Here is a 24,568-nt window from a genome sequence, read left to right on the forward strand (position 1 = left end):
TTCCTTTGTTGTTAATTTTAGCCATTCTGACAGGTGTGAGGTGGTATCTCATCATGGTTTTGATTTCTATTTCCCTGATGATGAATGATTAAGAGTACTTTTTAACATAAAAAACTATTCCCTTGTCTTCAAATATGGTTACATTCTGAGGTACTGGGCATTAGGGTTTCAAAATATGAGTGGATGGCAGGGCACACAATTCAGCCCATAAAACAGAATGAGGGGCAATATAGAAGAGATAGAGGGCATAAATTTCAATAAGGAACTTAAGAGGACTGGCCAGAGAGGTAAAAGGAACAGGTAGAGAGTTGAGTGAACATGATAGGAGAGTTTCAGGGAGGGAACATTCAGCCACGAGCCTCCCAGATTCTACTTCTAATCACTGATGCCAAATTGTTTTATTTTCCTATATACTTTCTTTTTCTAAGATGGAGGGTTTTAATAGAAATGCTGAAGTAAACGTTTAATAGGGTTTTCCTTACTGATATTCCCTTGCAAAATGGTTATGAATCAGAGTCCTTTATCTAAAGTTTTTGATGCCAGAAAATACTGAATATCTTTTTGCTGTGTTTTCAAATCTGCAAGAGAATGGCCTTGAAACGTTTTTTATTCAAATGTATGAGACATCATGAGTAATCAGATTTAGCTATCAAAGTTTACTATTTTAAGCTTTCTACCACAATATCATTTCTAAAGTCTAAGTGCATGGTAATTTTGAATCCTGGTAATACTTGTAAGGAGGCTTAAGGATAATAATGATAAATCCTGTGAAATCACTCTGCCTTGCCCTTCACCATCCCTCCAGTATCCTGTTAGTTCTGCTTCCTACTTCATATGTTTTCACTTTTTTGCATCTTTGCTGCTACCAGCTAGTCCAAGCTGCCATTATTTCCTACTGCAGGAGCTTTTTAATTGGTTTTCATGCTTCCATCCTGCCCCTTCTAGAGAAATCTTTAAAAAAAGAAAAGGCAAGCCAGACTATATCATCCCATTTGAAGTCTTCAGCAGCATCTCATTACACTTGGAATAAAATCCAAACTGTCTGTGATACCCGAAAAAGGTCTACATGATGAAGACCCTGCCCTCCTGCCGGCCCTCAGTTAACATGCTAGCCTGCCTTCTGGTTCTTGAACATACCAAGTTGGTGGCTGCCTGGAGGCCTTAGCCTGGTCTACTTGCCCCTCTTCTGGGTTTCAAATTACTCCTTCAATCTCAACTCAAATGTTGCCTTGGTAGAGAGGCCTTCCTTCACCCCACAGTTTAAACTGCTCTTTCTTCCTTTTATACTCTAGCATGGGTTAACCTTAAAAGAAAACTGCCAGTTATTTCCCAGCAAAAGATGTTTTTTTTTTGGGGGGGGGGGGTGAAGAGCGAAGAATTGCAATCTGGGTCAAGTAAGCTATGTCAGAACCATAGGGAAGTTAGGAGAACAAAGGAGAGGCACACTCTTTTATAGAGGAAAACGGGGACTTGGGGAGGCTGTTATAAACAGCCCATTGCAGTAAACTGAGAGTTGGAAGTATAGTGGCTCCTCATTGGCTGAGTGGTGATTGTCTCTCATTGGCTGATCTGTTGCTGGGTGGTGGTGCATAGGCGTGAGGAAAACCTTTGTTCCACCTGCTGGGATGGGAAAGTAGAATCCACCTGCAAGGTCCCTCTCTTCCTGTTGGATTTGCATTTGAGGATGGGTGGTAGGGCATAAGAGCTCCCCTGCCAAACCCCCTGACTCCATTTTAGTGTGGTTTCCTTTTCTTGATTTTCACACATGTCACATGCATATATTTGTTTGTTTAGGTTGGTAGGTGGGCTACCAAACTGTTTCTTCAAAGTGGATGTACCATTTTGCATTCCCACCACCAGTGTTTGCTCCACATCCAATATTTGGTGTTAGTGTTTTGGCTTTTAGTAGTTCTGATAGATGTGTCATGGTATCTCTTTGTATTAATTGTAGTTCCCTGATGACAGATGACATTGAGTATCTTTGCATATGATTATATGCCATCTGTGTATCTTCTTTGGTGAGACATTTGTTCATTTTTTTTCCTATTTTTTAATTAGGTTTATTTTTCTGTTGTTGATTTTTAGGAGTTCTTTGTATATTTTGGTAACAGTCCTTTATCAAATACGTCTTTTGCAAATATTTTCTCCCAGTCTGTAGTTTATCTCCTCATTCTCTTGACACTCTATTTTTTCCAAAGTATTTATCACTAACTAAACTAATCTTATTATTGTTTATCTCCTCCCACTACAATGTAAGGTCCACAAACCACATGTCTATTTTGTTCTCTGCTGTATCTCCAGTGCATAGATGGTGCCTGGTATTTTGAGTGCAGTTGGAAAATATTTGTTGATTGAATTAATGGATAACAACTGTTAACATTTTCAGTTTGTTTTATTCTTTTTTTTTTTTTTAAATTTTTTTTTTTTTCAACGTTTTTTATTTATTTTTGGGACAGAGAGAGACAGAGCATGAATGGGGGAGGGGCAGAGAGAGAGGGAGACACAGAATCGGAAACAGGCTCCAGGCTCCGAGCCATCAGCCCAGAGCCTGACGCGGGGCTCGAACTCACGGACCGCGAGATCGTGACCTGGCTGAAGTCGGACGCTTAACCGACTGCGCCACCCAGGCGCCCCTCAGTTTGTTTTATTCTTAATGAAAATGGCATTAAGCTGATTTTAATTTCTTCCATCTTATTTGAAACTCAATTTCAAATTTTGTCATTTTAATCTTCAAAATTAAGGATAATAGCTGCTTGCAGTAGTGGAAGGTCAATTTCCATCGTTGTGTATATGAATTGACTTAAGATACGTTAACTGCTGATCTGTACTTGCTTTGTCTTCTCAAAAATTGTACAGATTTATTCTCCAGGAGGTAGTCACAGGACTGGGCAATGGGAACAGTAGAATGTTTATGTCAGTCCCACGAAGCCTTATGCTAGACACTGGAAAATCTTAGTATGTTCAAATGTGTATTCACAGATATGTGCGCACACACACACACACACACACACACACACACACACACTGAACCTTGCAAGGTAAAAAAGTTATTCAGATTCTTGGTTCTTGATTGCTTTTTTTGTTCATTGGATTTGTTAAATATAGAAAATGACATGTTGGTTTCCTGCTGTAGTTTTTTTCATTTATTCTTTTATTTTTACTAGTTTTTGGCTTTATATATTTTATTGTATGTTGTTTGCTACTACTGATCATAGGTATTATATTTTTGTCTATTTTTGACTCCATTAAAGGCTTTTTGCCTTGAATTCTACTCTGAATATTTCCACTCTGCTTTGTTTTTGTTTGAATATAATTCTTCTTTTTTTAAGCCTTTCATTGCTTTTTTAAATTGTTGTTCTTAAAAATAATGTATATTTTACAGGGCACCTTGGTGGCTCAGTCAATTAAGTGTCTGACTCTTGATTTTTGGCTCAGGTCATGATCTCACAGTTGATGAATTTGAGCCCCATGTCAGGCTCTGTACTGACATTGTGGAGCCTGCTTGGGATTCTCTCTCTCTCTCTCTCTCTCTCTCTCTCTGCTCTTACCCTGCTCGTGCTCTCTCTCTCAAAATAAATAAATAAACTTAAAAAAAATTAACATATGTTTTACAGAGTTTTTAAAATCTTTTCAGAAAAGCTTTTAAAAGATATTTTGGTTATCTATTGCTGCATAACAAACCATCTCAAAACTTTGTGGCTTCAAACTAGAACAATTTATTATCTGTTGTGATTCATGGATGGAACAGGTGGATGGTCCTTCTGCTCCATAGATAGTCTGCTGGTACTATAGTCATCTGGTGGCTCATGAATGTCCATGGTTGCTCATTCACATGGCTAGTGCGTTGGTAGGGATGGCTTGTTTCCTGCAGAAAGAACATGTGAACTTTTGGAGTGGCTTTTGGACAGCACATATTACCTGTATGGGAAGTTGATTGTTAGGAAACCCATAACATGGGTTTTGTTACTTGATGGAAAAATCGTGGCCTCTGGGATCAGACAGATACATGTGATAGCTCTGTTGTGGAATAGCTATGTAACCATGAGCAACTTTTAGAACCTTTCTTAAGACTTCTTTCCTAGCTCAAAAAAGGCAAAAATATTTTACCATTTGTAGATATTATAAGAAATAGTAGTAGTGCATATAAAATATCCTGATTTATGCCTGGCCCATAGTAGTCACTCAGATGTGGGACAAGCCAGACCAGCCATATGTTATCCAGAGGAAATTGAGTGGGTAGATTATTCCTGGACTGGGTCTCCCTGAGCAAAGCCCAGAGTTAAAGAAGAACCATGGGATATTAATAGTCTTGCTGGGAAGCTCACATGGTCCTGAGTTCATGTACAGGCTGGCCCTGCTCCAACTTCAGCTGCCTATTATGCCCACTCTTAACGTATTAAGGCAAATTATGGTTTTAACAATTTGGGGATGGTAGTGTTGAGAAAAGAATCACTTTACTAAAGAGACCTAGCTTGTAAGAAAGACATAGCCTGATTTCAGAAATATTACAGTGTGAGAAAACTGCCTCATAAAAATCAAGGATTTATTATCTTAGATCGGTCCATCTTTCTCAGCTGGGTTTTGGGGTGCTTGTCTTGCTATAAGGACCTCCTGAGCTTACCTCTTATTAAACTCAAGGATTTTATCTCACACACTGGCAGATTGCTGCTTCAGGTTCCCGCCATCAGACCGGGGCCCACGAGGGTTGTGTGCCTGTTATCCAGGGCCAGACCACTTGGGAAGAGGAGTCTATTTCATTTATTGCCACAGCCTCTAAATCTCTCAAGATGTGGTCGGAGAGGTGGTGTGTGTGGCGTGGAGAGAACAGCTGTCTCCATTCTCTAATGTCCCAGGATCCCCTACAGGATCATCTGACCAGCCTTTGCACCACAGCCCATGTGCTTGACTTGCAGGGTGTTGTTTCTGTAGACCACTGGCTGCAAATTTGGCTGTGTATTACGCTCACCTGAGGAGGTTAAAAAACACCAGTGCCTGGATCCCACTCCCATAGATTCTATTTCAATCGATCTGAGGAGTGGCCTGGACATCAAATTTTTTTTTTTTAAAGCTCTTCACAGGATTCTGATGTGCAGCCCAGTTTGAGATCGTACCACCAGATTGCTTCCATCTTCCCCTGGTCAGATCATGACTGTGGCTTGAACCGTCTAGCTGCTTCTGTTTATCTCCCTAATGATACTTCCTATGGATCTCCTCCATCTGGTCGGGGGCTCGGAGAGAGGTGACAGGAGGGTCCTCGACCCTGTTTCACAGATTGCCCTTTGACTCCGGAAAGGTGCTCACTCCTTTGAGAAGAGTTTGTAAGCCATTAGCCTTTGGGGGCCTAAGTCACCCTTCGTGTGTCAGAGCAGAGTTACTGACTGCTTTCTGAAGAGAGCCTGCCTGTACTTTGTTCCGCTTTCCTGTGGCTAACCAGCTTCATTTTCAAGATGTGTCACAACCCTTGCCTCTTAGTTAACCGTAAAGCAAAAAATCTTCCCCTAATTGGCTGTGTATTAGGCTAACTGAATTTGAGTGTCTTGCAGATTTTCACATCAGATTAACAAATTTTCAGTGACCAAAAGCTTAGTTCTAAAATACAACATTCCTGGAGGTAGCCTCAAATCTGTCTCTAGTTCTCCAGGATGCCTTTTTGAATTTGTGGTGTGTGAGGTTGGGGGCTGCTGACCACTATCTTCAAGGCTGCAGATGAGGTAGGTAAACGGAAGCTGATTGAAAGGGGCAGAGGCTGAGTCCTTGTTCTCCTCTCCCCACCTCAACCCCAAATCCCTCACCTCACTGTCACACATGGAGGGGCTCCCTGGAGACCCGGTCAGTCATGACTGCCTTAGTTCTCCTTTGAGTCAAGGTAGCCGGTCAGAACTTCCCACTTAGGCCCCAATGTTTGGGCCACTTGTAGAATTGTTTATGTTTCTGCTTTGACTCTGATTGTGGCTTTTATTAGGGGATGTTATCCAAAAAGTGATTATTTGGAATTTGTGAACTTTTAAAAACAATTCTAGGGATGTTGTTTGCAAGGCTAGCCAATTCAGAGACTCCGTTGCTGAGCATGTGTGGGAGAGATCTTTCTCGGGCTTTGTGTGTTATTAGGAATTGTATTCCTCCTCAGCTGCTGTGTCCCATGACCCCATGGACACTGGGCCTTGTAGTTGCTCAGACTTCCCTCCTGGCTGCCTTGAAGAAATGTCTAGTGCACCAGAGTGTGTAATTTTATGCACTAATGTTACCCCAGCTGTATTTCTTTTCTTAAAATTATTTTCTCTTTGGCTTCATTTCCTCATTCATTTCTTTCTTCTCTTCTAAAATTTGCATCCTTGTTAGCCCTATCATCCTTTTTAGAATGAGCTGGTGTACAAATGAGCAAATAAATATTTTAAGAAACTGCCCTTCTCATATACTCTTTCTACTCCACTGCTGCTGCTCCTGCCTGTGGCCCCTTCTATGGGGTAGAGCCCAGCAGCTCAGAGACGGTGGCCTTCCTCAGCAGGAACTGCCTCCATTCCCAGACAACTGTCCTGTGGCTCTGACTCCTCCCACACCCCCAGCCCTCATTTCTGCTGCTGGCCTTCGCTGATCGTTTCCACCGACCTGAAGCCTGTCACCCTTTCCTTCAGCTCTGCTCTCTCTGCCGAGTTGATTTCCTCTGTGAAACCTTTGCTGACCCCCTCCAGGAAGAGCTGACCACTTCCTGGGCGTCGCTTCCTCTCCTGGTGCTCAGGACTCTGCCTGCATTAACCGAGCTGCAGCTCGCCCATAGGCACCTTTGTGCAAATTAGGAAAAGGTACCTGCCCCTTCCTCAAGTAACTTTCTAGAACTTCCAACTGTTGGAAAACCGTCTTAATAATGAGGAATCTAGGATGTTTCACCTGGAAGTGGAAGCCTGCTAGGATTGTGCTGTGCTGTACTGCATAGTTATACTTGACGGCCCTTTTGTGAATTGTCTGTATTCCCCTCAGCACTGTTTGCCTGACCAGAGCAGGCCCTCAACAACCATTTGCTAAATGAAAGAGTGAAAGTTCAAGTATGCGCCTCATTCCTATCATGAAAAATAGCAGGAAAGGCATATATGATGAGGTCTTTTTGCACTGAACATGAGTATATTTTAATTCAGAGACATACACATATGTGTATATGTATATGTATGTGTATATATTTACTTTTCAGTATTTCTGAAATCAGCAGGTATCTTAAAGTCAGTGCATCATGGTGCCTAAGAACACAGACCCTGGTACCAGACTGCCTGGGTCTGAATCCCAGTTCTACCACCGAGACACGTATCAGTGACTTTGGACACTCTACTTAACCTCTCTGTGCCTCAGTTTACTTATCTATAAAATAGGGATAATAACAATAGTTCCTACTTCATGGGGTGATTGTGAGAATTAAATGAATTATTGTATGTACCGTGCTTAGCATATAGGCACCAAGCACCTAATAGAGATATGTTACCTCGTATCATTATTATTAAAGCCTATGTATACACTTAATACACTGTTGTTTCTTCTAAACCCTAAAAAACTGCTTTAATCCATGCTGTACAGCTTATATTGATGGTGTCTTGTTTTGGTGGGCAGCTGCCTGTATCCAGGATCGTGTGCATTGTGGTCAGACACGTGCCGTGTATGCCTGCCCCTCCACACCAGTTTTCTGGTTGTTATAAGAGATACATGGTGCACACGCAGGAGACCATCAGGCTTTGTTGCTTCTTCTTTTCCTTACATGGCAGAAGAGAAGGGGGGAAAACCAGAGCCCTGTATAGACAAGGCTTGTTTTGAAATTTAAACTTTTTATTCGTGTTCCAAAGCTTTGATTGGTAACAAAACTTGGCTGTCTTAAACTGGAAATCAGAGAGAATTGGGTTTGAAAAGTGACTTTAATGTAAAATCTTTATCTAATTGCAGAGCGACTTCTCTTTGATGATTTTCAAGAAAGCCGTGCTGTGAAGTGGCAAAGGTAATGAATGTTCTGGGGCCACGTTCCGCCTTAGAACCCGCCAGAGTATTCTCAAGTTAGACAATAGATGTAAGTTGCTCCCTTAATAATTGTGAGTTTTTCCTGGTCTCTAGTGTCCACTTGTGGCTGTAATTTCACATGAGAGATGGGTGGCTATTCTCTGAATTGTTTCAGGACAGTTTTCCTTCTCATGTCTCATGCCAGCTGTAGAAACTACAACCTTCTGGGGAGTTCTATGTGATTCATGCTCACGGCCCCACCCTCCTGAGTTGTCCTTCAAATTAAGCAAGATCTGACTCCTGCATTTTTTGGAGATGCTCCGACCCTTTCCATTATGAGACTAAATGGCTTTTCCCAGATTACATTGCTGTAATTAGCTTACACACAACTTTGATAAATATTCTTACATACTACCCAGCACCAGCCAAAACTGTCACAGCGATCTGGGTACATGTATTTGGGGTTTCAGCAGCCTTCTCTGTTGGATAAAATGCGTATAAATAAATAATACAAGGATGCTCTAATGCTTCATCTTCCTTAATTTGATATGTTGATCAAAATACTTTTTATACAGAAACCTCAATTTAGTGTTATTTTAGTGTAGAGCTGGTCAACATTAGCCCTGTCTGAGGGTATATTTAGTTCTCAGTTCCCAGAAGGAATATCCGTATGAGGAACTTTCTCCAACAGCCCTTCCTAAGGATTCATTTACCTTCAGGTTTCAGAAATAAGTAGACAGTTGTTAGTAGTGTCTGTATTCTAGAAGGTGGAGGAGTAGATGGTGAGAATATGGATACCTTGACTCACAGATCTAGCTGGCAGAGAAACTAGCATCATGCCCAGTATTTTGCACTGTAATGCCTTGGACCCCTTTAGGTCACATCAAAAGCTTGGTCCTAAAGAAGCACATAAAACTCTAACGTTAAATCTTCAAATGGGGATATAAACACTTTTTGTCTTTTCCTTCCCAGTTTATAACTGAGGTTTCCATCTCTGTCCAAAATCTCATTTCTTCTTGGAGAAATATCAGCAAACAGACAGAGGAATTTACCTAAATCTCATGGAGGGTGAGGATGCCCTGGTGCAGCTTGGGTGGTCAAAGCAAACCAGAAACCTACAGAAAGAACCTGACTCATATGCATTTTGTTGGGGTTTTTTTTTTTTTTTTTTGGTTGTTGTTTTGGGTTTTTTTGTTTGTTTTTCATTTTGGTTGGTTGTCAACACTTAGAATTGGAACAGTTTAACATAAAGGGTCTCTTGAAGTATTGGAAGATCCATCCAGACTTGGCCTGCATAACCATTGTCAGCTGGAGCTGGGTCGAAGCTGCCCTTTGGCTGGGCCATGCACTCCTCACTTTTCAGTGTCTGCTCTCATTTATGTGATTTATCCAGTCCTAAGCCAGTGTCCTGCTCTGCTTTATGGCCGGGTATCTCACAGCTTCACAGAAAGGCTTAGGCCAGTTGTGAGCAGTGGTTAAATGGCCACCTGGAAGGAGCATAATTGGTACCATTGAGGCCCTAGTGCTGCTCAAAGCCCCACCCAGGCCTTCAGGAGACAGGAGTTAAGGCCAGGGTGGCCATGGTATGCTGAATTTGCTGAGCTGGCTCCTCTCCATCTGTTCATTCATCCTGAGAGTCATGACCACAGTTTCCTCATCCAGGGGGGTGGGACATTTTTCAAAATATGAAAGAAAGCAGCCAGTGACCACGCAGGCCTATTGGTAGGCTCATAAGACCAACTACTGCCACAAAAGGATAAGCTTCCTGTTTACCAGCAGGCAGGAGACAAAGTGGTTGTGCTTCCTGGCCATGTAGGACTTGGCACACGGGCTGGGTTCCGTCCGAAAAGACAAGTGCTGAATGCTTGCTCTGTGCTCAGCCGTCGCCCCCACGGCCTGGGTCCTGGATGTGGGCCACCCTCGGGAGGGCACTTTTGCTTTGGCTCCAGAACCAGCCCCGGTTTTCTGAAAGGAAGCAAATGGGGAAGGTGGCCTCGCCTCCTTGCTGGCTTCCTCTTTAGCTTTCCTTTCCCTGTGGGGCCCGATCCAGCCAAAGTCCCTTGTCCTAAACTTGAATTTAAAGACTAATTCATGTCTTTTGTTTGTAAAGTCTCCAGGAAGCAAGATGCCATTGCCTCTGGGGAAACTGGTCCTTCTTTCCAGTGTGGTGGCCAGTGGGAGCTGCACCCTTATATATTACCTTATACGAAGTAAGTATCCAGTGAACCCAGCCGCCAAGGCGTGGCTTCCTCCCAGCTCTCTCTGCCCTACTCCTCCATCAAAGGAAATACTTGAGATGCTTTCAGGAGATTAGAGAAAGGAGAAGAGGGCTATTTTTAGTAGCCAGTACCATTCCTTTGGCTGCAGCTTCCTGCTTATCCTATAATCCCAGTTTTTCCTGGAGCTCCAAGCGCAAATGAAAGGACCAGGATTCGTTTGCATCACAAGCCTTGCAAAAAGCAAGATGGGCTTTCACTCCAGTGCACACACAAGAGATCCCTTAAGATTTCTGAGATTATGTAAAGAAGAGAGGGAAGGGCAGTACCAGATGGTTCACAGGTGGGGAAAACTGGCTGTTTTTCAAGAGTCGTCAGCCTGTTTGCCCTGCCATTCTCTGCTGTAGATTTAGTGGAGGAGGGGACCTTGAGTAAGGGACTCTGGTGAGGGAAGAAAATAAAAGAAGAGCCCAGGATGCAAACTCCTGACAGATGCTGCTTCCAGCCCCACTGCACACAAATTTGAATTTGTAAAGACAGGCCACAGTTACTGTGGGCAGCCAAGACATTTAAGGTCATTTCAGTGCTACTAGTTGCAAAGCAGCAGCAGTTTTTTTCTTTTTTTTTTTTTTTCTAGACTGCCTTTCTTTGAAGATCCTTTATGCCCACCCAGCCTGGCTTCTCACCCTGACTCTGCACCATTTTCACTTCCTGCCAGAACGTATCACCAGCAGACAGGCAGAGAGTGCTCAGTGTCCTGTGCGTCCCTTCTCCCCCACCTTCCTTCAGCCTTGGCCCAGGGCTCTCTGAGTCTTGAGGTGGCCTGAGGCGAGCACAGCCAGGGGTAATTCAGACTGGAATAGCTCAGCCTCCTCTCCCCTCTGCCAAAGGGGTGGGAGCAGGACACAACAGGAATGGGTACATTTTATGGGTCAGGAGACCGAGGTCTTTCCTCCTCAGTAGGCCGGGCTCGTCCAGGAGAGATAGCCCAGCTGGCATCTGTAGCCAACCGCCTGAGTTGAATGCCAGAGCCAGCTCTGCGCTGGCTGTGTAGCCTTGTGGGAGGATCTCTCACCTCCATTATCTGTGTGATGAGGGGCAACACTAGTGCCTGTGCATGAGGTTGTTGTAAAATTAAATAAATTGTAAGACATAGGAGATACTGAGAACGGTGTCTCGCCATGGAAATCTGGACCCGACCTGTGCTCCTCCTTTTCCTGTCTTGGCTGGCACCATGCGCATACTTCCCAGTCCTGGGAAGTAGCCCAGGGTGAGCATCCTCCCTGGGCTCTCCTGTCTCAGGCCATCCTCCTCTTCCATACTGGGATGGGGCCTACAGGAGGGAAGCTCTTTCTTGTTGCCAAACTGAAACCCCTACTTGGGAAGCCTACCTTTGCTCTCTCCCGAAGGCAGCTCGTCTACCTTATACCTTCAGGGAGGAACTTCCTGGGGTTTCTGGTAGCCTTTGGCCCAAGAAATGTACCTGAGACTGAGAGCAGCTTAATAAGCAGCTTTACCTACATGAAATGTTGCCTTAAATCTATAAACTTGACAAACCAGCATTTTCACGTTCTGTTTCTTGGCCCAAAGGTTTTGTTGCTGTTGATGTTGGGGGCTATTTTATGCTGGTTTATTGGGGCCTTCATCCTAGTGAAAGGAGCAATGTTTAGAAGTCCAGAGTCATAGATTTTGGCCCCAGCTCTACCATGGACGAGCCATGTCACTTTGAGCAAGTCATGGAATCACAGGACTTTAGAACTGAAAGGAAAGCCAGAAAGGATCTGGGCAAACCCCTTAGATGAAGAAACGAGGCAACGAATAAGGTGGGAAATGAGAGATGAAGGAATTGAGGTACGGAAAGAATCAAGTACCTTGCTCAAGGTCATCTGCCACGTTCCTGCAGATACTGACTGTTAGGGTCAGGCGTAAGGCAGGGTAAAGATAGGAGTCAGAGGCTAAAAAATTTTAGCAAAGGCTTTATTTGGGAACTAAGGTCTCGGGCGAGATTCCGTGACTCAGGGAGAGAGAGAGAGAGGAGTCAGGGAAGTCACGCCGGGTATGGTGGGGTAGGGTTTTTAAGCTGCAGCAGTTCCGGGTTTAGGCTCGGGTGGGTCTTTCTCTTCTGCCAGGTTGTGCTGGCGCTTGGTGATTGGTTGACCTTCAGTTTGTTCCGGCGCGCTGCTCGGGGCTTCAGTTTGTTCGAGTGTGCCGGCAAGAGGGCCGTCCCCTTCCGGGGACATCCTAACATTCCAACCTCTTATTGGTGATAATGGGCGAGGGATCTGATCTGGCTGCTTCCTGCGGGTGTAAGGGTGATGCCATAGTATGTGGGGTCTGAGGTTGGAATGAAGGAATAGGGCTGGACCACCATCCGATGAAATGCGACCTGGGAAACTTCATGAATTCGTTTCCATACGAAACGGAGAAAACAAGGTAAGAGCATAAGTATTATACAGATAGAAACTAGTGGGGTGACTATGGGGAGGAGCCAAGTTAGGTGGGGTGATTGCCACCAGGAGGTTAGGGGGTCTGAGGATCCTGGGGGGGCGGATAGAGTTTTTTGGATTTCCTTTAGGTGTTCTATATTGGTTTCAACTAAGCCTGACTCATTGAGGTAGTAGCAACATTCTTCCCTCAGGAACAGGCATGTTCCCCCTTTTTCTGCTGTCAGGAGATCTAGGGCTCGTTGGTTTCGTAGAGTGACCTGTGCTAGGGAGTTGATCTGCCTTTGTAAGTCGATAGGGAGGTTGATGAGGCTTCTATTGCGATCTGGAGCCTGTCTGACAGGTCCCTGGAGGAGGTAATGGAGTATGTGAGGGAGCCGGTCCCAACCCTGGCGGCCAATAGGGACGTGGCTAGCGATAGACCATTAGTGGGAGGAAAACGACTCGTTTTTGGAGATGGAATTCGAGGAGTTGATGGAGTTCTTCCTGTCCGTATAGGGTGAGCTGGGGGATAATGGTGACTGGGAGACAGATAAAAGCATTTTGGGGTATTTGTTTATAAGCTGTGCCCTTACACCAATAGAATCCCCCTGGGGGAGGGTCGTGGCTAGGCATAGGCAGGGGGGAGGGGCAATTTGGGGAGGCATGAGAGGAGTAGCATATTGGGTGAGACGTGTTGCCTTGAGGGGTCTCAGTGAGGATGGGAATCTGTAGGGAGATTTGACTTCTGGGGTGGTTGATGGAGTTAGTGGTGTTGGGAAAGGGGGTGGGTAATGGGACGGCTATTACTGGATCCTGCTGAAGGGATGCACAAAGAAAGCAGTGTGACAGGTTAGTTAAACCTGAGTGGTTAAGCAGGATCGCTCCTTGTCTGATCAATGTAAGCCATGAGAAGGGATGTTGTGCAGGGGGTGTCTGTAGTTGTGTGTTGAGCTGGTCTTTTTGGTCCGTGATTACTTGGGTAAGATCTTTAAGGTTGGAGAGGAAAGGAGACATTGAGGGCTCATAGGTTTGATAGATGGTTAAAAAGGAGATGGGGTTAGAGAAATGGTCATTCTGATACAGTTTGCCCTTTATTCCGGTTTGTCAGCGGGTATCCCATGGATCAGGGACAGTAAGGGTAAAGTTGCCATTTTTTAAGCAGAAGTGGCCTGTCCTTGGTCCTGTGAAACAGTATAGGTTGAGCCAGTGTATGTTACAATAGTGATAGGGGCATCCTCCATATTGGGTGGGGGAGGTTTGGAAGCATATTTTGTCGGTTTGGTCATATAAAAGGCAAATGGCAGGAGTAATCCGCGTAGAGGCTTGGAGGGTGTTGAAAGAGGGGAATTTAAAGGTGACTTGATTTTGGCACCCAACAATGGGGCAAGTGGTAGAGGGTATGATAGAGGTGTGTCCATTAAAAGTTTCGGATAGGTAAAAAACCCACCTATAGGAGGGTTGTGAGGGTATAAGGGGGATGATGTTAACAAGGAGTAACAAGGGAAGTATCATCATGATATAGAAGTATGGTTAGTAAAAAGCTCAAGAAGGAGATTTCGACGGGGGAGAAATCGGAGAGAGTTCCCTGAAGTCAACAGTCAGAGACCCAGGAGAGAAATAAGGGGAGGGTGATGGGGTCGGATGAGTGGGAGAGTTGTAGCTCGTGTAATATTGTGAGTGTGAAGATGGGAAACCGAGGGGAAGGGTCCGTCATGAAGGGGCCTGTCGAGTTAGTTTGAGGGTGAGGGGACCAGTTGGTTGGGAGGTCCACAATTCTTCTGGTATAGGGGGTAAAGGGGGGGCCCGTTTGAGGTCGGAGGTGTAAACCCACGGGGTGTGGCCCAATAATTTAGCAGCCATGGGGGTTGTGAGTATGACTGTGTAGGGACCCTCCCACCGGGGGGCAAGGGTTGGTTTTTGTCTTACTCGAAGGAGAACTGAGTCTCTTGGGTTTACAGATAGTGAGGGAGAGGAGAGATCAATGGGAACTAGTAGAGTGAGGTCAGCGTACTGTCGAATCAGGTGTCAGAGCAGGCTGAGGTAAGGGAGATAGGCAGCCAAAGGAGGAGGATCTTTTGGTAGGGGTTGGGGTAATAGGAAGGGTCGCCCGTATAGGAGTTCAAATGGGCTGAGGCCTGTGGGTCCTCGGGGAGCAGTTCGGAGTCAGGTGAGTGCTATAGGTAGGAGTTGAGGCCAAGAGAGCCGAGTCTCTATGGGGAGTTTAGTGAGATGGTCTTTTATGAGGCCATTGGCCCTTTCAACCTTACCCGAGGACTGGGGGTGGTGTGGTATGTGGTTTCCAAGTAATACCCAAAGCTTTGGAGACCTGTTGGGTGACTGCTGAGATGAAAGAGGGCCCGTTGTCAGACCGTATCCTTCTTGGTAGACCAAAGCGGGGAATGATGTCCTTGAGTAGGATCTCAGCCACTGTGGAGGCCCCTTCAGATGAGGTGGGGAAGGCTTCTACCCACCCTGTAAAGGTGTCAGTTATAGTAAGGAGATACCGTAATTTTTTGTGTTTTGGCATGTGAGTGAAATCTATTTGCCAGTCTTCTCCCGGGAGATGGCCCCGCATCTGATGAGTGGGGCCTGGGTGCCTCATTCTCCCTTGGGAACTGACTGCGGCGCATGTGGTGCATTGTTGGTGTGTTTTGGTGATCAGTTGTTGTAGGTGGGGGTGGTACATAAAGGGCTCAAGGAAGTGGAAGGTGGCCTCCGGCCCAATGTGTAGGGTTTTGTGGATTTTTATTAGTAGGGAAGGGACTAGGCTATTTGGGGGGCCAGTCAGGGGCCCAGCATGGTCCAGCCTGCGTTGGCGTGGGCATTGGGATGGCCCATGTATTGTTTTTGTTCATCTGGGGTATAATTGGGAGTGGTATCTTCGGTGAGGATGCCCATAGGAACTGGGTCGAGAGAGAGAGCTGTTTGTCTAGCAGTGTTGTCAGCCTTGTGATTTCCTGTAGCTATCTCTGTGGTTAGGGGTTGATGGCCCTTGCAGTGGACAATGGCCACTTCCTGTGGGAGTTTGAGGGCCTCAAGGAGTTTCGCCATGAGTGGCCCATTGATGATGGGGGTACCCTTAGTTGTGAGGAATCCTCTTTCTTCCCATAAGTGGGAGTGTGTATGTGCAATAAGGAAAGCGTATTTTGAGTCTGTGTATATTGTGACCCTTTTGTTTCTGGACAATTGGAGAGCCCTAATGAGGGCTGTGAGTTCAGCCTTCTGGGATGTGGTTCCTGTGGATAAAGTCTGGGTCTCTAGAGTTTGGTTTAATGTAACTACAGCGTACGCTGCTTGTCGGTGGCCCTTGCAGTCAACTAGTGAGCTGCCGTCTACAAATAGGGTGAGATCAGGGGAAGTGAGGGGAAGGTCCTTTAAGTTAGATGGAGGTTTGGAGAGAATATCTATAAGTTCAGGGCAGGAGTGGAAGGGTGGCTGTGAAGTGTCTTTGGGGTTGATTTGTGGAAGTAGCGTGGCAGGATTGAGTCTGGCGGAGAGTTGGAGAGATATTTCAGGATTTTCAATAAAGAGCAGATGGAACAATTGTATGCGTGATGGGGAGAGGTGTGCCAGGGCCTTATGTGTAAGGAGATCAGATAGATGGTGCGGTGAAAGTACTGTTAGGGAGCAGTGCAGGGTGAGTTTGAATACCTCTTGGGTTAGAGTGGCTGCTGCTGCAAGTGCTCTGAGGCAGAGTTGCCACCCCCTTATCGTAGGGTCCAGTTGTTTAGAAAGGTAGGTGACAGCTTGTAACATAGGGCCACACGGTTGGGTTAGGAGCCCTGTTGCAATTCTAGCCCTCTCATCTGTGTATAAGAGGAAAGGCTTTGAAACATTAGGGAGGGAAAGGACTGGTTAAGTGACTAGAGATGTGACCAGCTGTTGGAAGGCCCTTGCGACCGATCCTGGGCTGGAGAGTGGGCCTTGGGGGGTTTCTTTGGCTGCTTTGTATAGGGGGGCTGCTTGTATAGCAAAGTTAGGGATCCAGTGTCGGAAGAAGCCTACTAGACCCAGGAAGGAGAGTATTTCATCTGCATTGGTAGGTGGGGACAGGATCTGGAGGGCTTGAAGATGATCTTGGGTTAGGGCCTTGGTAGTAGGTGTGAGTGAGACTCCCAGGAATATGTCTGTATTAGTACAGATTTGGGCTTTGTGTGGGGAGACTCGATACCCCAGGTTAGCCAGGAAATTTAGGATTTGGACTGTATCTTGTTTGGTGTGGTCGAAAGAGGTTCCACATAATAGAAGGTCATCTATGTACTATAGTAGAGTACAGTGACTGGAGAGTGGGGCTTTGAGGAGATCACTGGCCAAGGCCTGCCCAAAGAGATGGGGACTATCACGAAATCCTTGGGGAAGTACCGTCCATGTGAGTTGGCAGGCCAGAGAAGTGACTGGATCTTGCCATGTGAAGGCAAAGAGGAATTGGGACTCAGGATGTAAGGGAATGGTGCAAAAGGCATCTTTGAGATCAAGCACTGTAAAATGGGTCGTGGATGGGGGGATTTGGGAGAGGAGGGTATATGGGTTGGGCACTACTGGATGGATGGGAATTACAGCTTCATTGATTATTCGGAGGTCTTGAACTAGTCTATATGAGCCATTTGGCTTTTTTACAGGCAAGATTGGAGTGTTGCAGGGGGAATGACATGGGATTAGGAGGCCCTCCTTGAGTAGGCGTTCGATGATGGGCTTCAGGCCTAGTCTAGAGTGTGGGAGATTGAGTATTGGGGTCTAGATGGGAATTGTGATGGATTTTTGAGTCTAATGAGGACAGGTTGGTGATGGGTGGCGATTGTTGGGGTGGATGTCTCCCATACGATTGGGTCTATTGGGAGGTCTGGGCGTGGGTTGAGGCTGTGGTCTGTGTTGTCCGTGATAACAGCCAGTAGGAGATGAGTGGGGGAGGGAGAGGAGCAAATAGCTGGTAAATGTATAGAGGCTCCTAATTTACTGAGGATGTCTCAGCCCAACAGGGGGACGGGGCAGGAGGGGATGACTAGGAAGGAGTGGGAGAAGTGGAGGCCATCCAGGCAGCAGGTGAGTACCGGTGTGCATGGGGGAATGGAGGGGGTGCCATTTATGCCCATGACCGAAATGGAGGATGGCGTAGTGGGGCTGGAATAGCTCGGCAGGACGGAATAGGTAGCCTCCGTGTCCAACAGAAAGGAGATGGACTTACCCGCTACCTGGAGTTTTACCCTGGGCTCAGCGTGGGTCACCGGAGTTACTGAGTCTGGGCCTCGTCAGTAGTCATCCTCCATCTCCAGCAGTTGGAAGGCAGAGTCCCATCCGGGTGAAGCCTTGCCACGTGGAGGTGTTGGGAATCTGTCGTCCCTTGGGTTAGGACAATCGGATATCCAGTGACCCATTTGCTGGCACAATGGGCATGGACTGGTAGGCTTTTTGGGATGGGGACACTGACGAGACCAATGGCCTTCTTGGCCACATTTAAAACAAGGCCCCGGAGGGGGCTGTGGTCCAGAGGCCTTTACTACGGCTGGTCTCAGGGCAACTACCAAGGCTTGGGTTTGTAATTGTACCTTTTGTTGGAGACGGGCCTGTCGCTATTGTTCTTGAGCTTCCTCTTGGCCATTAAAAACTTTAAAAGCCATCTTTACCAGGTTGGCCATAGGGGTTTGAGGGCCGTCTTCAGCCCTTTTTAGTTTTTTTTGAATATCAGGGGCTGATTGGGAAATAAAATAGGTGGCCAGTACCGTGGCCCCAGCGGGGGTGGTAGGGTCTCGTCTGGTATATTGGGTAAGTGCCTCTGTGAGCCGGCTAAGGAAGGCTGTGGGGTTTTCATTGGGGTCCTGTATTATTTCTTGAAGTTTGTTAAAATTTACTGATTTGTTTGAGGTTGCCCTCATGCCTGCTAGTAGGCATTGGATCATCTGGTCCCGGCGCCGGTGACCATTGCCTGCATGTTGGTAGTTCCAATTGGGATAGGCTGCTGGGACAGCATCGGCTCCTACGGGCATAGTGGGGTCGATCATGTGGGTTTGGTCTGCATGCTCTCTGGCTGCGGCCTGGATGCGCTCCCTCTCCTCAGGGGTGAGGGTAGAGGTGAGGATCACATGAATGTCATGTGAGACTGTAGGCTTGGGCGAGGTATTGGAATTCCTTAATGTATTGGGTGGGGTCTGATGAGAATGACCCTAGTCGCTTTTCAGTGGCGGACAAGTCTTGGAGAAGGGGATGCGAACCAGGCCTTCAGTCCCTGCCACCTCACAGAGCGGTAAGATGGCCGCTGGGGTCTGTTCGCTGGGAGGGGCCTGAGCACGAGTTCGGGATGATATGGGAGGTGAGGGCAGGATGGCTGGGGGTTGGGAGTACGGAGGGGGGCGAGGCCTGGTGGGTGGCGTGGCTAGATCCTCTAATGGGTCGGAGATCGGGAAGTTGGTGAGGTGGGGTCATGGGGGGGGGGGTTGTGGGCGGACAAGGAGCACGCATGCAGAGGGGCAGGAGGAAGATAGGTGGGGGCGAGACCTGAGGTCCCAAAAGGCCATAACGTAGGGTATTTCTCCCCATTTTCCCAGCCGATGGCAGAATTGTCCAGATCGGTTAAGATTTGGTATTGTAAAGACCTCTCAGGTGGCCATTGAGAATCATTATCTCATTTGTATTGAGGCCAGACTACAGTGCAAAGGCGGATGAGTCGGTTACGACGAAGTTCACCTTGTAAGCCCAGGAGCCGAAAGTTTTTTAACAGACATTGGAGGGGGGTAAGAGATCGAGGCGGTTTAGAGTCGTTACTCCCCATTGGCGTGGCAAGGCGAGGCGTCCCTCGCGTTGCGATAAGGGGTCTTTCGGCGTGTGGGCCTTTCGGCGTGCGGAGGAGAGGAGACTGACTTGCAAGACGTCTCTCGTGGGTGTCAGCTGTAGTTGGAAGGGGGGAAGGAGGGGTCTGTCCTACTTACCGGCTCCTGTAGGCTCTTGAGAGTAGGGTGGTTGGCATCTGGCTTGGTGAGGAGGGGGGAGTACCTCCGAGGGAGGCAAGCTACCACCTCCTCCTGGGTTCCGGCACCAAATGGTAGGGTCAGGCATAAGACAGGGTAAAGATAGGAGTCAGAGGCTAAAAAATTTTAGCAGTCAAAGGCTTTATTTGGGAACTAAGGTCTCGGGCGAGGTTCCGTGACTCAGGGAGAGAGAGAGAGGAGTCAAGGAAGTCGCGCCCGGGTATGGTGGGGTAGGGTTTTCAAACTGCAGCAGTTCCGGGTTTAGGCTCGGGTGGGTCTTTCTCTCGAGCCAGGTTGTGCTGTCGCTTGGTAATTGGTTGACCTTCAGTTCGTTCTGGAGAGCCGCTCAGGGCTTTCTGTTGGATTGTGCTGGCGCTTGGTGATTGGTTGGCTTTCAGTTCATTCTGGAGAGCCGCTCAGGGCTTTCCGTTGGGTTGTGCTGGTGCTAGGTGATTGGTTGACCTTCAGTTTGTCCCAGCGCGCTGGCAAGAGGGCCGCCCCCTTCCAGGGACATCCTAACACTGACTTTCTATACTTTGCTTTTGGAGTCTCTAAAAGGGACAGTTTAGGGTAAATGTTCCCGAATTATTTTCCATCCAGAAATTTCACATATGTTTCTGTTTCCATGCTGTACATGAATTGTATCCTCCAACTTTCTATAGAGAGTCTACCTGACTGAGTTTAAAAAAGAAAAATAAATGTAACAACTGTCTTTCCCCCTTAGAAGCTTTTTCCAGGGCTTCCTATTACCAGCTAGCATTGGAGCAGCTGCACAGCTACCCAGAGGCCCTGGCGGCTCTGGGCCCTCCGCTTTTGTCCATTAGCTCCACCTCACCGACAAGTACAGCTTCGTGGACATTGCCCATGCCCAGGTAACATGCTCCCCATGCAGACTGAAGTCCGGGAGAGGGCTGCCATCGCTGGGGGGGACGGTCTTGGAGGATTCGGGATGGGAACATGCACGAAGCAAAACCTCCTCTAGGTATTACTGAGCACCTTCTGTGAAAGCATTATGGGTGAATTTATTCTCACTCCTCTTCCTTTCTGGGGGATAACTGTGGCAGGGAAGGCAGTGTTCGGGCTCAGGGCACCATCTGGAACTGACTGTTGTAGGGAAGTGAGCAGCGGCAGTGTGCCACAGCTTCTGCCTGGAACTTGAAATACATCTACGACCAGTCAGTGCTCATTCAAGTGTGAGCAACTCTTTAAACTGTAGTTTTAATGCTCATTTATTCCATTGCTGCCACGAAATGCCAGTCCATTTTCTCAGCTATATACGCTTTTATATTTCAGCCAGTAAAGTCACCTGAATATGAGATGCGATTATTCTTCTGTTGAACAAATATGTTTTGAGCCCAAACCAAGTTAGAGGAATGATTCGGAGCTGTGTGGGCAATACAGAGATACAGAAGGCTTTCCAGGGGGTTATGGTTTAAAACTCCCAAGTAAGACAGGGTGAAGCGAATGCTGTGGTAGCAGCCTGGGAGGGAGCAGTTAGCCACCTGGGACATTGTTGTGAAGAGAAAGAATGCCAGCTATGGATCAGTGTGCCCAAGAAGGCACGTGGCTGTGCCTCCTGCCAGTGTGACCTCCACAGAGGTGCAGGCTTCCCAGGCAGGTGTGGTGGGTAGGACAGGCTGGGACCACAGGGCCGTGACATCATTGTGTGAGATAGACACACTCGATTGTGGGGCCAGCGGAAGCCATGGGTAAGAGTGAGATGCTCTGATCTATTTTTTTTTTTTTTGTCAGTGTTGTTTTTATTAATTTTTTTAATGGGAATAGTTTCATTGGGAATTTTTTCTGACAAAAGCCACTCATACTTGAGTATTTTGATAAAAATATTTGATCTGGCTTTAAAAGAAGATCAATTCATGCCGATTGGAAATACCCAGATACTGGACCCCAGGGACTGCCTTTAGGAAAGCAGTGTGGCTATGCAGCTGTGCAGCCGTGAGAGTGTGAACGAGAGCTATGGCCTGCTTAGATCAGGAGAGGACTGCATCAGAGGTGATGCTTTAATGTCCGATATGGGTGAGTGGGAAGGTGGCGGTGCCACTAAGTGAGAGAGGGAGCCCAGAAGACAAAGGGAAGGGGTGGACAGGTACAGAGTGCCCCACTGTGTGCCGGGTGGCCTTATGTGCATGTCATCGAGTCTTTCACACCATGCGGCGTGGCTCCTCTGTGCTTCCCCATGGGCTGGATCCTCTCTTTCATTATGAAAAGTTTTGAACGTACAGAGAAGATAAAAGAATTGACACTCTGGTACCCAGGTAGCCACTACCTGGATTCTCCGATTACAATTGATCCCTGAACAACACAGGTTTGGACTGTGTGGGCCCACTTCATACACAGATTTTTGTTGATACAGTACAGGACTGTAAATGTGTTTTCTCCTTATGATTTTCTTAACATTTTCTTTCCTCTAGCTTACTTTATTGTAAGAATACAGCACAGAATACATAGAACATACAAATATGTGTTAGTCGACTGCTTATATTAGTAGTAAGGCTTCCAGTCATCAGTGTGCTATTAATGATTACATTTGGGGGGAGTCAAAAGTTACGTGCAGATTTTTGATGTGTTGTTCGAGGGTTGACTGTAATGTTTTCCTTGATTTGCTTTATCTCATATCTGTTCATCTAGCTATATCTGTGTCCATGAACACATCATGTTCAAACATCCATACACTTCATTTAAACACATAAGCAACATATCGTTAACCAGAGTGTAATATATATTTATTGTTCTTTCTTTTTTTGAGGTAAAATTTGCATTCTGGGAAAGGTACAAATCTGTCCTATTTGATGAATTTTAATAAATGCATTCACCAATGTAACAAGCCCCCATCTAGATGTAGCCTGTTCACATCACCTGAGAGTCGCTTATGCTCTTCCCAGTTGGTCCTCTCACATCCCTCAGCCCTGCTAGAGACAACCACTTCTCTGATACATTTTTCCAACATAGCTTAGCCTGTTCTAGAAAATTAAATTATATGCTTCTGGGTAAGGCTCTTTCACTTGGCCTGTTTTTGATGTCCATATTGTTGCATGTATCTGTAGTTATGTTCTTTCTTAACAGTGGTTTTTTGAATATGGTTGTAAGTACTCAGAGCCCTGAGTTTGCACATAAGGTCTCTGCCAAATAGGAGGACTGCCACTGACCTCACCAAACCATCCAAAGAGGGGCAGGACATTTGGAGGGAGCCAGATGGAAAATCAGGTCAGTTCTCCAGCTAGAAAACAACCAATTCTGTGAATGATCATTGGACTTCATAGGGTTAGCTCTAGAAAACATCACTTTTTCATCTCTTGGGAGGACAACAATGTATCCAATTGTATCTGGCATTTTATACCCCCAGTTGAAGATTCCAGTCTCTGGAACCAAGTTAGAGGGCCATATCTATGTCAGCTCATCCAGAGATGCCCCCTTTCAGAGGTATTATGGGAAGGTGGGTGGGAATGGGGGAACAGGAAGAGAACCCTCCAATGGAAACAATCCTGATTCTCATTTTCATTTGTAGTGAAATGATTGCAATAGTAAGAATTCATTTTTCAAACCTTGAAAATTTCATGGCCTGGACACCAAGCCAGTGCTTTGGCTCTTAGCTCAGTCCAGATGTGTTATGCAGTGCAGCCTCTTGAATTGTCCTCTCCTTATGCTGCTGACTGTGAAGAACTTGACAGCTCTACTGATCTAGATCTATGATATTGATGCTGTGTTACAACTTCTAACACTTGCCTCAGTCTTCACAGATGAACAAAGGCATGGGTTCCTGTTCCAGAAGTATTCATCACATTCTTTATAGAAGATCTCCACCCCATTTATTGGCTTTTCTTGTCTGATTGCCAATAGCTACATTCACTCACTCCCTCTTCTGGAAGCCTCTCCAGAGATGCTTGCTGTTTAGCCAAGTTGTGTTTTAATTCCCCAGGACAAAAGGAGCAGGCAGCCCTCAGGCAGCCCCCAGCCGGCTCCCCCTGGGCTCATTGACCCCCCGAGCCTGGGATTAATGCAGGAGCTGGCAGAGTTCCAGCCAAGAATTGAAGGTTGATGTGAATTAGGAAATGGGGAATAAGCTCCTTCTCTTTCCTGGTGCCCCCTCCATTCACCGGTCATTCTTTGTTAAACTTGCCTTGACAGTGATGCTAGTTAAACTATGAGAGTCCTTAAGAAAATGCTAAAACGTTATCTTATAGCTCTAACAAAATAGTGTGTAAAATTTTTAAGACATTATTCAAAAACAACTGTTTTTTTTTTCTTTTGACCATGCGTTTTGCTTTGGTGTTTGTGACTAGAGGCTATTCTTTTGTTTTCTCTCAGGTGGCACCTTCAGAAGGTCTTCTTAAAGCTCAAGGGTGGTCAGCAGATTCCCGTGTTTAAGCTCAGCTGGGACACTGGTGATGAAGGAGGACAGGTGATCAAAACGACTCTGCTTTCTCCAAGCGTGGCCTCCCCTCCTCACCGGGTCCCTCCAGGGCCTTGAGCTGGGTGTCCAGCACCAGGGGTGACTGTACGTGCTGGCATGTGGTAATTTTGGTATAATGCTAATTTGACCACGGTTATTGCGGGTTTTTAATTTAATCAAAAATGGACATTTTACTATAAGTTTATAAGAATTTATCTGCAAATTCACTGTCTAAAAGCAAAGCACAGAGTAAAAGGAATCAGTGTTAATAAGATGTTCGCTGATTTTTGCTAGTTCTCCTCTTTCTTTCCTGCCCCCTCCCTGCCCCCCGCCTCCGGACCCCCATAGTTTTCAGTTCCATCAATGAGAAGGCAAGTCTTACTAGCAGCTCTGAAGAGGTCTGTAATTGTTAACATGAGAATGCCCAACCCTGAATTCATGTTAAGTAGCTTGTGAACATTGTCAATCCCTTTGAAATGCTTTTTGCTTCACTGCTTTAGTTTTATCTTCTTGTTTCTGTTTTAGTTGTCAGCTGTCTGCCTGATGAAGGTTTGCAAAATAACTGCTTTAGTGCAAACATTTTAGAAG

General features: G+C 46.2%; 1 protein-coding gene across 1 annotated transcript; it reads left to right on the top strand.

The window, feature by feature from the left end:
• The first annotated feature begins 9,825 nt into the window (after positions 1–9,825).
• Positions 9,826–24,249, top strand: LOC122205677 (cytochrome c oxidase assembly factor 1 homolog). Its single transcript, XM_042914326.1, has 4 exons — positions 9,826–9,959; positions 10,082–10,181; positions 20,297–20,444; positions 23,896–24,249. The coding sequence occupies exons 1-4, from the start codon at positions 9,879–9,881 to the stop codon at positions 24,056–24,058; spliced, it is 492 nt and encodes a 163-aa protein (XP_042770260.1). The 5' UTR covers positions 9,826–9,878; the 3' UTR covers positions 24,059–24,249.
• The last annotated feature ends 319 nt before the right edge of the window (positions 24,250–24,568 follow it).

The sequence above is a fragment of the Panthera leo genome, chromosome A2 (assembly GCF_018350215.1).
Source record: "Panthera leo isolate Ple1 chromosome A2, P.leo_Ple1_pat1.1, whole genome shotgun sequence".
Lineage (NCBI taxonomy): Eukaryota > Metazoa > Chordata > Mammalia > Carnivora > Felidae > Panthera > Panthera leo.

Excerpts from the sequence above, each read along its gene's own strand:
- LOC122205677 (XM_042914326.1), top strand. The coding sequence starts at position 9,879 with ATGTGGGCCACCCTCGGGAGGGCACTTTTGCTTTGGCTCCAGAACCAG. Across the intron at positions 10,182-20,296 it reads TATATATTACCTTATACGAA|AAGCTTTTTCCAGGGCTTCC; the intron begins GTAAGTATCCAG and ends TTTCCCCCTTAG. Across the intron at positions 20,445-23,895 it reads TGGACATTGCCCATGCCCAG|GTGGCACCTTCAGAAGGTCT; the intron begins GTAACATGCTCC and ends GTTTTCTCTCAG.